Here is a 12,622-nt window from a genome sequence, read left to right on the forward strand (position 1 = left end):
AGACCCTCCCTTATAGTCTCTTCGGGACATTTGTCACACAGTGTAATATCATTGCATTCAACCTTTGCAAGGTGATATTTGAGCTGACTCATGCCTCGAGTCATCTATATAGTGCAATGGATACAAGTCACATCTCCTTGATTTGCTCCTAGTGTCCCATGTTTCCATAATTTGTCCCTCGTTTTGACACCGCCCATTTTCTATAGTTATTGGCATTACAAGTCTGCAATGATAAAGAATCGGATATTAATAAAGTCTGAGATCAAATATTAGCCAAGTCTATGAGCATGAAGTTATGAATACGAACTATGAACTTATGAAGTAATTGATATTAACATCTATCATGCTTTTAAAGAGAGCAGTCACCAAATGATTGTCTAAGTATGAGATCAAATATTAGCTGAGTCAGTGAAGTAAACAAGATCTAAATTTATCAAACTATTAAGGAGGGCAGTCACCAAATATTTGTCTATTTCCGGGATCAAATATTTGTTACATCTATTATGAAGTAACAATGATAAGAATTTATGAGGCTTTTAAAGAGGGGAGTCACCAAATAGTTTTCTAAGTCTGAGATCAAATTTAAACTAACAGAGATCAAAATTTATCAAACTTTCAAAGAAGGCAGTCACCTAATAGTTGAACTTGTCTGAGATCAAATATTAGCTAATTCTATGAAGTAACTGATATCAAAATATAAAGACCAACAAAATAACTCAATTTATTTTTGTAAAGTTTAAACAATATTTATAATCATTTAATAAAATAAAATAAAAAATATAATATAAATGAAAAATCTTAATATAAAATTTAAAATGATAATTGTTTTTAGTATTATTATTTAGTAATTTACAAATTTATATTTATATTTATTGAAATTTGAAATATATAAATATATAGGATTTTAATTTTAATATTAATAGAGAAACTATAACTGGTAAAAGGCTTGCAAATAAATTTAAAAGGGATAAATACATATAAGTTTGAAGCTTTTTGTGATTGAACTAGTGCTGAAAGCCTGAAAGAATGAATGGAATTACTGCAGCAAAATCGCAGATGAACTGGTGGTAAAAGACTTGCAAACAAAGCTGTTGAATTTGAAAAATCATAAGTTGCAACCAAAGTCCAGATCTCACCGTCGTGGCTCACCAAATAAATGGAAAAAAATCTAAGCCACGTGTTGGTTTTACACTTTTCATTTTAACTATTCATGCCTTGGTCTTTTTGTTAGACCAGGTTTTTTAGCAGAAAACTGTCCTATTTCATGTTTGTTTGAGGTTAAAATCGCTGCGCAATAAACATAAAATCGGCACCAATTACATATGCAATTATATTGAGAGTGCGAGTGACTCCCGATAAATTGCGATATCATATCTGGTACCATGGTTGGAATGGTTCTTCTTGGGAAAATCAGGTACAACCCAAAAGAGGAATGTGCCTTGATTGATTTATATGAGAAAAGGGTTCATTAACTCTCCACTTTGAATCTCTTACTACATTTAAGAGACTAGGACATTAGGCATGTAAATCTTTGAATTGTGGATTAAGTAAATTGTAGTTAACATGTATGCTATCTACACTCCTTAGTAATTAATGGACTTTCAAGTTAGGCCTCATTGCCTGAGGCACTTTGTGAGTCGTCCTTAAAATCGATTTTTGGATCCTTTGTTGAATATAGGCAGGTATGACTAATAAATACAGGTCAGCCTATGGTCATTTGTTGATATATACCTGTGCATAAGACCCATGGGGAGATGATCAGTATTTAATATTATTTGATGCATGCCTGTTCTCATCTGTTTTATAATGATATATACAAACGTATAAGACCTTCCTGTCAGCTTATTGGCATTTGATAATATTTGCCTTTACAATTTTGGACATTTGAGAGCTTTGGGTCTGGCAATTTTTTATTGGACCATATCTTGCTTATTTGAGAATGATTGGGTATATTGAGTTGATTGGACTTACAAATTACTAACGGTGAATGTTGATGGATACTCATCCACATACAGCTTTTTGATGGCCGGCCACCATGGTAATCTTAGTCTTTTTTACTTCTTTATTCCTCGACATTACTAGATTACTAATAATCTTTCTTACATTTTTGACATATGTATGTTGGGTGCGCATATACAGGTGCAAGGAAATTGATCTATAACAGGATTTACAATAGTCCACCCGGTGTGTTTGGTGTTTGGTTTGTTAGCAATCGTCTATTATCAGCTTTATCGTTAGAAGTAACTAGTTGGCACAAACCTGTATGGTTTCAGATTCCATAAATCAATTAAAGTGTATTATCATCACAATAGTCAGTGGAATAGTTTTATGGAAAAAGCAATTGTTTCATGATTATCAAACTTCAAAATGTGAGTTTGCTGATTCCAGAAAGTGGTTGGTTGCTATTTTGGGTATTATATATTCAGATTTTATATGTTGGTGTTTCTACAAGGCCTCATGTAATATATAATTCATAGTGCCAAATAAATTGATTCCATTGTCAGCTATAAGTAAGTGAATAATTGCAAATACTGTCTTTTTTTCTTTTTTTTCTGGCACAGAAAAAGGTGGAAGTCCTGCTAAGAAGATTTTGACTGGGTTTATATATATTAGTTATTTTTATCAAGCAAAAACTTCATTTTGAAAGAATATAAAGGCAACTTTTGATATCACAGCCCTTCTATTGCAGGTTGTACAGCTGTATTCATGCTTGGACAAGATTAGCCATATTGAGTGGGCTCTTGATTCAGAGTATATCCTCTGTGGTCTATATAAGAGAGCAATGGTTCAAGTCTGGTCAATATCACAACCAGAATGGACTTGCAAGATAGATGAGGGGCCTGCAGGAATTGCCAACGCACGATGGAGTCCGGACAGCCGTCATATAATAACAACATCTGATTTTCAGTTGCGTCTAATAGTGTGGTCTCTTGTCAACACAGCATGTGTACATGTACAGTGGCCCAAACACCCATCCAAAGGTGTTTCATTCACACGGGATGGCAAATTTGCAGCTATTGCTACAAGACGGGACTGCAAGGACTATGTGAATCTTTTATCCTGTCATACGTGGGAGGTTATGGAGACGTTCTCTGTTGACACAGTAGATCTTGCAGATGTGGAATGGTCACCAAATGACAGTGCAATTGTCATTTGGGACTCCCCATTGGAGTACAAGGTTATATGCTTAAAACATTCAAATCTATTGTTTGAGTTGTTATGAACCTAATTTGTTTGGAAGTGGATACAAAATTTTTTTTATAACTGATATGCTTTATATAGTTTGAGCTAGCCTGAATTGTGTTTTTGAAGAATTGCATAATAATATTGAAGGGCAAGTTGTTCAAGTAAAATGTTAAATTTCTTCTTGTTTCAATTAATGCATATGATTCCTTCTTAGATTATGAAGCTAATAGTGATCCTAGTTATTGTAATAATAATGATGTCTTGGTTGTGTTTCCTCATCTCAGGTTCTTATTTACTCTCCAGATGGACGGTGTCTATTTAAATATCAAGCTTATGAAAGTGGATTAGGTGTGAAGACCATTGCATGGTCACCATGTGGCCAGTTTTTGGCAGTTGGTAGTTATGATCAGATGCTACGGACCTTGAACCACCTCACCTGGAAACCTTTTGCAGAATTTCTGCATAATAACATTGTTCGTGGTCCTTCCAGTGCGGTTGTTTTCAAGGTTAGTAACAAGAACAGGCGAGAGCCAACTACTCAAACATTTGTAAATCTTAATTTTCTTCAAAGTTGTAAATGTTGTTTTTGAATGCTATCCAGGAAGTAGAAGAACCGTGGCAGCTTAATATGTCAGGCCTTTGCTTGAATGATGATGGTCCTCATGATGTCCAAAATGGCAAGCCTGGTGAGACTAGCTTGATTTACAGAGCAATTTGTAGGTTGGGTTCCTTTGTTTTCTTTACTATATCTCAAACTAATATTAAATTCAAGATTGCTTGAATAAAAACAGCGAGAAACAATTTTTACCCTTAAGACATGGGCCACTATATTTATGGTTTATTTGTTAATGTGTGTAGATTGATTTAATAACAGTAGATACCATTTACCAAGATCCACTTGTATGAGATTTCTCAGTTGTTTGGTTGCCTGTTATTGAGATACCTTGTTTAAAAACTCCAAGCTCTACAATATTGGCTTCATAAATTGGTTAGAATATCCTTTGCTCTCTTGGAAAATTTCATTTGTCTCCCAGCTTTGTATATAACAAAATGGCTTCTCTTAGTATACAATTCAGAGGATAACATTCAGGTACTGAATAGGTGGCCTGTAATACCAAAAGGAATTTCTTGAACTTTTGAATCAGCATTGACCAGCGAGATAGAGAAGGATATTTTTTTTTGCAGAGCTTAGTTCAAGGATAACCCTTTCTTGATTAGAGCATCTACGCTGTGAGGATCAGTGGCTTAGGTTGAAAACTACGAAAAGAAAAAGTAACCCAAAAAGTCAAATGGGTGTGTGCATTTAAGCTTCAAATCTTATGATGTAGCAGATATATAACTCCAAGTCTTCAGTCCTTTTGCATTTGAGTGATCCTTTGGAATTAGTCTCTGTTTTATTGGGGGGTTTATTGAGCTGTTTGTACATTCGCTGCAATGCACCAGAGGACTGCAAATTGGCTCATGTCTTATAATTTTGGAAATATAGGATTCAAGAATGTGTAGGCTACAAAAGCTCAATTCTGCACTTTAAAGGATGATGTTCAGTGATGTTCTTATCTAAGTATTTCTGTGGAATTGCTGAAATGGCTATGGAAGGAGCAAAGGGACTGGCCATATGGCCTGATGGTAAGTCACCAGCAGGTAGAATTCCGTCCATGCGGTAGACTGGCAAGACTACAGTGATCGTATGGTAAGAAGAGGATGGTGTACTGTCAGGGTTGAAGCTGTACAGTAAGGGTATGACAGCTAAACGGGAGACAAAAATGAAGCCGTACGGTATATATATGGATGCTGTACGATATGTATATGGAGGTCGTACGGTAGGATTGAGGGCAGTACAGATGAACTCTGAGGCCGTATGGGTGGGTAACGTGGCAATACAAAAGTTGCACTATGTGCGGTAACGGAGACTTGAACAAGAATATCCTACAATTAATATTTGTCAAAAGATGGTGCTCTGATTTGTCAGATTTGAGCAAAGTATTACAGGTGATGGAATAGGGTGACGATTGAATCCCACCGAAACTGGTAATAGCCAAATAGGGAAGCTCTTTCACTTCTGAAATGAAGAACAACAGAGAATCCCAACGGGAATTCGCAATACAAAGAAATAATTCAGAATGCATACCTAACGACTACCTATAAGCTGTGCTTAAATACCTATCATGAAAACTTTCCGAGGGTGTATAAAGGTAGCCGACGGCTACACATACCTACAGAAACAAAATAAAAATGGGTCCGAGATATACTAAATCAATTGGCCTATTGACAATAGTTTGATTAATAATTTATTTTATGACGAGAACATTATAGTCCTCTCGTCCCAATTTTGCTTGTCCTTAACAAATGCAACACCGGATGCTGTAGAATGTGCTCGCCCTCTCACGTCGCGTTGTCCAATGGCAAGTGTCACCAGCGTACCAAATATTCCTTCATTGTGCGATTCTGCAGGGTCTTTTCACTTACTTCAATGATCTGGGCCGGTTCCAATATGAGCTTCCCTTCTTCATTGAGTGGCGGAAGGCCTGCAACTATCGTGACATTTTGTCGCACAACTTTCTTTAGGCAAGAGACATGAAAAACATTATGAATACGGCTCCCCTCCGGAAGTTCCAGCTCATAGGCAACTTCACCTGTGCTGCAAATTATTCGATAAGGGTCGTAGAATTGTGCTTTCAGTTTTTCTTTTCCTGTTTCCTTTAGTGAGGATTGCCAGTATGGTTGAAGTTTGAGATGGACCAAGTCTTCCACTTCGAAGCTTATTTCGGTTCGCTGTTTGTCCGCGTACATCTTTTGTTGATTCTGCGTGTGTTGTAAGTTTTCCTTCAAGCATCTCAGGATGTCCTCTCCCTCTGGAAGCCAATCCTCGCCCTTGGTGTGCGACTGTCACCCAAAACTGTATTGATGAAGGAAAAGGGGTTCGTACCTATATAGTGCTTTGAACGGTGCCATCCAGATGGACATGTGGTAAGTGGTATTGTAACAATATTCCCCTAGGTGCATCCATTTGACCCATGCCCGTTGTTGTGATGAAATGTAGTTTCGAAGGTAGTCTTCAGGCCACTTGTTCACAATCTTCATTTGCCTGTCTGTCTGAGGGTGATAACTATTACTTGGCGACAATTCTGTTCTCGCCAACCAAAATAGTCCTGTCTAGAAGATACTGATAAATCGTCCATCCCGATCACTAACAATGTTTAGGGGTAACTCGTGTAGATGAAAGATTTCTTTGAAAAACAAATCGGCTACCTGTGCGGCTTGAAAATCTGAGGGTTGGCGAAGAAATATGCGTACTTCGTCATTCTGTATGCCACCACAAAGATACAATCCTTCCCATTCACCTTGGGAAGTCCAATAATGAAGTCCATCGAGATGCTTTCCCACTTTTGTTCTAGAATAGCAGAGGTTGTAGTAACCAAACGGGTAGAGTATGTTCGGATTTGTTTTGCTGACCGCACATTCTCTTACACACTATAATACATCTCCTTTAAGACCTTTCCATGAAAACCTCTCTCTAAAACGTCTGTAAGTTTTGAGGAATCTCCCTAAGACGTCTGTAAGCACGAATGAAACACCTGAACTGATGTTTCTCGGGACAATGGGTTTGCGTCCACTGTCTGCTAGCATGAGGGGCTACGTCCTCCAACTAGTTGGAAGCTGAAGCTTTTTGAGATTCTCATAAGAGAGAAAATTGAACTGACTACTAAAATCAAGCATGCACAACAATGAGCCTCTTTCCCCTTTTAATACATAAACTAAAACTCGTTGGCTCCTCTCTGGCTTTCGTCTTATTCCCTTGTGTTTGTTCAACTTCCTTAAAGCATTTCATCTTGTTCCTCCTTGACCCTTTGTCTTTTGTATAACATTAATCGACCTTTTAATATTTTGAGTCTATTTCTCAGAGTCAATTTTAATATTATATAGAATAAGACTTCAATATTTCCAATGTCCCAAAAGGGAACATTACAAATCTCCCCTCCTTAAGATTACTTATCCCTAAGCAATTAGTACTAGGATCCCATACGAGTCTGCAGGCAGCCCTGTAGTCCAAACTGAAAACAATTCCGGCCACATTGCAAAGCCAGATGACTCTCTGCAATCTATCTCTCAACCGGATTCCTGGATCCCATATAATTCTCTTAAAAAACTCAGCTCTTGTAAATTGATCAACACTGATCATCACCAAATTCAAGCTCAAACTGAAAAGGACCACAATAAAATCATTGTCCAACCATAGATACAATTTGCCAACACTTGGATCCCAAACCTTGTTACACTGTCTTGTTGCTATAATGAGATAGAAATATATCCAGGGTCCATGTATAATCCAATAGAATGTGAAGACTTGACCTAAATGGATGATGTAAGAAATAAGCTGCCCAAAAGCTGTAACCACCATCCCATGGACATCAAAATTCATGCTATCGGCATAAACTTGGAGAATTCCCGAGCGCATAGGTGCTACGAATATGAAAGATGCTAAGAATCTAACCACAACCCTTACATAAATACTCCACTAAGAACTGTTCAGAGGCTGATGAAGATAACTCACCCAACTCCCGAATGGGGTGAAGTCGGAAAATATGTTGGGGCTGATCAAATGATAAGCAACAGAAGTTGGTTCATCATTCTCATGCTGAGATCCAGATTCATTGCTAGGATCTAAGCTAGGTTCCCGAAGTTTGAAATCAAACTCTTCCTCTTCATGGCAAACAAGAGATGATCCCTCATTTAACACAAAAAGAGGATTGTCGGACGTCCAATCATCAATAGCTTCAAACAAGGGTTGTCAACAAGCTGAATGTGTTTAGAAGTTTTGTTACTTAACCGTTTGGGGCAGCTATCCAAGTCATACATTTGCTGAATGCTCTCAAGTTCGTCAATGACTTCTTGGAAGAACTCCTACTTCATTTTATTTTCATGTTCCCGATAGTGTTCCATGAGCTTGATTTGATTTTTTGCTCCTTGTAGAAAAATTGAGTTTCACTCAGTGCCTCCCAAACATATTTGAGCAACTTGTTGAGATCCTCAATCTCCTCCTTTTCCCTATTTGATTGTGCTGCATAAATCTCAGCAACCTTAAGAATATCATCTTTATTGGGCAAGAGATATAAGTAATCTGATTTCATAGTCTTGAGGGCTGTTTTGACCTTCTGTAAATTGGCCAACTCCCGAATGGGGTGAAGTCAGAAAATATGTTGGGGCTTATCAAATGATAAGCAATAGAAGTTGATTCATCATTCACATGCTGAGATTTGGATTCACTGCTAGGATCCCAAAGTCTGAAATCAAACTCTTCCTCATCATGGCAAACAAGAGATGATCCCTCATTTAACACAGAAAGAGGATTGTCGGACGTCTAATCATCAACTTCAAACAAAGGTTTGTCAACAAGCTGAAAGTGTTCTAAAGTTTTGCTACTTGATCGTTTGGGGCAGCTATCCATATCATGCATCTACTGAATGCTCTCAAGTTCGTCGATAACTTCTTGGAAGAACTCTTGCTTCATTCTATTCTCATGTTCCCGAGATTGTTCCATGAGCTTGATTTGATTTTTTGCTCCTTGTAGAGAAAATTGAGTTTCACTTAGTGCCTCCTGAACATACTTGAGCGATCTGTTGAGATTCTCAAGTCTCCTCCTTTTCCCTATTTGATTGTGTTGCATAAATCTCAACAACCTTAAGAATATCATCCCTGTCAGACAACAAATATAAGTAATTTGATTTCATAGTCTCGAGGGCTGTTTTGATCTTCTGTAAATCGGCCACAAGCCAGTCACCTTCTCCTTCCCTTGGGACCTTCTTGTAGAGCTCCTCAACCAACTTGTGGGTACGGTCATACTGCATCAAGGATGCCACCACCATGTCTTTACTAACCTTCAGTTGATTCTGTAAGGCATGTATTTAATTATCTCCTTGCTGAAACTGTTCATTGTCTTGCAGTGTCATCTTAGGTTGTTCCTCTAATTTCATGGTCTGAGTATCATGTATATATGGTTCATGATACCAAGGTCCCAAATTGTTATTACCTTGTGTGCAATCTACTTCATTATTCTACTTGACTAAGCTCACCTCCACGTCATCGACGAAGAAACCTACACCTTGTGTAACATCTTCTACGTGATCGTGAGAAGGCTGCAAATCATTGGTAGTTGTCTGCTCTTCTATTTCAAGACCATCCAAATGATAATCTTGGTTTATCGGAAATTCTTCATACACCCCTTTGTGTTATTCGTTTGCAAAGAGATCTTGGACGAACTCTAGATACCCTCTTTTTGCCATATCCGTCATATTTTGCTGCCCTAGAGAAAATCCATGTAGTCGCTGAATGATAAATCATTTTGAATTCCGATAGGAAGCTCTTTATGCCCTCTATACATGTCGACTATTTCTGCTCTCATATTGGATTTAGTTTGCTGGCCTATCTATACTTGTATCTTCATAGTATCTTTCCTGAATTTATCCAAGCCCTATATTTTCCCAAATTATCCAGATGGATGAAGGTAGATAACTGACGTGCAGAGAACTTTAACAACGCTGCTGTAGCATATATATATATATTAAAAAAATGAACGGAATCCACTACTATACAACTCCTTGCTCTTAGCAGACGTGACCTCAATGTAAACACCTATTTTGTGATAGAATTCCAGCCCAGGTGGTGACCAGTGAAAATTCCCTTAATAAATTCTGTTGTAGTAATCACCTTGAAATGTCGCAACAAATGTAGAAAAGATTGAATTGACTAGCACCTTGTGGATTGCTCATTTTTTGTAACATCTTCATACACTAGAGGTTCAATTATTACTGAGATCATTTCTCGAAGTCAAACACTGAAGACTATCCCTTTAATTTCTTATATGGAACTTACTAGATGTTGCTTCTTGAGAGGTGTGACCAAACCCTTAACTGATACATGCTCACTGTCTGCTGTTGCTATGTCGAATATAGTCATGAAATTAAAGCAGTTGAGGAGTAGCAATTCAAGTTCAACACAATATAGAAATTCTTGGTCCACTCTTGTCATCGATATTATTTATGCATATTCAACCTTCCTTGTTTGCTTGCAAAGCACATCCCATTCAAATTGGTGAAGTTTAATCTGATGAGTGAGGCTGAGCGACAATAATATGATTCTTTGTATTCAAGATGTGACTCCAGCTGACATGTGAGGACTAATATGCTCCATCCTGTATTACTATATAAACCACCAACTGATAAGAGTTTCACCGTATATTCGTTCCTTCACTAGCGCTTCACTGCAATTGTAACAGTAAACAGAAGATGCCAACGTGGAGAATTTGTAAAAGCTGGAACTCTAGTAATCTTCAGCTGACCCAACTAAGAGAAATCACACACAATAAAAATGCACCATAGAGAAAATAAACGACTCATATCTTCCCGAGGCAAAATTTATCTCAATTTAAGGCACTTTCCTTCCTGTACTGCTGATGTAGTAGAATTACTAGCCTCTTCCTGTGATATGTGATTCTGACGTTTGGCATCAGGTTCAAAAAAAAATTGGTAGGAAGAGATGATGCTGGCTGAATTTGTGCATGAACAGAGGACAACACTGGCGTCTCAGTATTGCTAGCAACAATTTTTTTGTGGACTTTGAATTATGGCCAGGTTTAGATTTTGCAGCACGAGCCTTAAGGTCTTGCACAGCCTGTGGTAATCTGCAATTTGTATTAGCCGTTGCAGTCTCAAAATATGCAAGTGAATATGCTCCCTTATAACACTTTGTCGATTCCGCTATTTGGTCTCACGAAAATGACAAAATTACAAGGTCGCCGTAGTCACATAACTGCCCCAAGTCTCCACCTATAACATTTTAAGCACTACTCTGCGTACTCTTTTATAACTGCTGGAAATTATTATATCCCCCAAAAGTAACGACAAATGGGGATTCTGAAGGGATGCCGTTTACGCGCAAATAAATTACGCAAAACTGTTTCTTGCCACGTATCTCCTTCAAATAATTGGGGTGATTCGATTTCCACTTCCAACTACTACAGTTCCAATATCACTGGTATCCCTGATGATAATGCTGATATTGGACGTTTTGATTTCCACTTCCAACTTATTTCCAAAAGACTACCGTTGTAGATTGTATTAAAAAAACGTCCTTTGCTAATGTTCTCTAACTCCAATGTGCAGATAAGAATCTAAGACGATTACTCAGGGTGTAACATCCAGTTTTCCCAGGTTTTAGTTAACAACTAACATACTCGAGAAATACAATTATTACTTCATTTTCATAGGAAGACAGTTAAATCAGTTTTGTTCATATGAAAGAGATTGACAGTTAAAATCAGTTAGACAAAATTTCTTAACTAAGAACTTAAAACACCATCAATGTATTTACTATAGAAATTGAAATCCACATACCATGGAATTTGAGATGGAAATCAAACTAGGGATACTTCTACAACCATCTAGGTTAGTCCACAAATACCACTATAACAATATCATATGACGACTACCATCCAAAACCTCTATATCAAAATTAAATGTCGATTACTATTAAATACCACTATATTAAATTAGGGCATCACATACCACTGTATCAATTAGGGCATCGATTACCATTGGATCATTTAGGGCTTCAATTACCACTAGATCATTTAAGGCATTAGATACCATTGTATCAATTAGGGCTTCAAATACCACTGAATCAATTAGGGCTTCAATTACCATTGTATCATTTAGGGCTCTAGATACCACTGAATTAATTAGGGCTCCATATAATACTGTATCATTCCTTTCCTTTCGATTGCTTAACTGTGGCAATGACATAAGATTAGAAGATATGCTCTTATTATATATTCATATAAATGAAAGACAATTCATAAATCTATCTCTCGCATCTAAGTGTAAAATAACTGTAATGATGAAATAACTCAATTAATCTTACCTTCTTGCATATACATCATAAAAGTGATAATGCTTGTTTTCGACAAACAATTGAATGTATAGCTTATCTTTGTCTGTTGTACATTCGACAACTTTGGGAGAGGTGAAACATTGTCAGGGGCTTAACCACCCAACCTCGGACCAAAACTTATCCCCACGCAATCTCTAACGAGAAAGGCCCTCCCTACCCGGAATAGACAGGGATCATCTTATCATCCTCTGAGCATCCTGGTATCTAAACACACAATTCGACTTGACAGCAGGAGGATACAATTAACAGGATCATACATGAACTATTAAATAATTCAAACTAAAAATGATAAACATTGTTATGCCATATCTGATTCTGTTTCATGTTATTGCAGATTCCTTTCTCTCATCTCATCACCCATTTCTTTGGCTCCAAGTGTTCGGAATTCTCAGAACAACCGGTTCTTTCTGTTGATTCTCAACTGTTTCATAATTAACATATATTCCAGCTTATCACAATCTGTGATTTAAGAGATTATATTCTTTAAAGA

At 37.2% G+C, this 12,622-nt stretch overlaps 1 protein-coding gene across 2 annotated transcripts in view; it reads left to right on the top strand.

Moving 5' to 3' along the window:
• Positions 1 to 12,622, top strand: part of LOC149552347 (Transducin/WD40 repeat-like superfamily protein) — a 94,456-nt gene that overhangs the window by 49,430 nt on the left and 32,404 nt on the right. For both annotated transcript variants that reach the window (XM_089787882.1, XM_089787883.1), the window contains 3 exons: positions 2,690 to 3,178; positions 3,471 to 3,692; positions 3,788 to 3,872. In XM_089787882.1, the coding sequence (XP_089644008.1) occupies positions 2,690 to 3,178; positions 3,471 to 3,692; positions 3,788 to 3,872 (796 nt within the window). The remainder of the gene's footprint in view (positions 1 to 2,689; positions 3,179 to 3,470; positions 3,693 to 3,787; positions 3,873 to 12,622) is intronic.

Source organism: Cupressus sempervirens, chromosome 6, assembly GCF_028749045.1.
Source record: "Cupressus sempervirens isolate cs-2001-9-10 chromosome 6, ASM2874904v1, whole genome shotgun sequence".
In the NCBI taxonomy this organism is placed as follows: domain Eukaryota; kingdom Viridiplantae; phylum Streptophyta; class Pinopsida; order Cupressales; family Cupressaceae; genus Cupressus; species Cupressus sempervirens.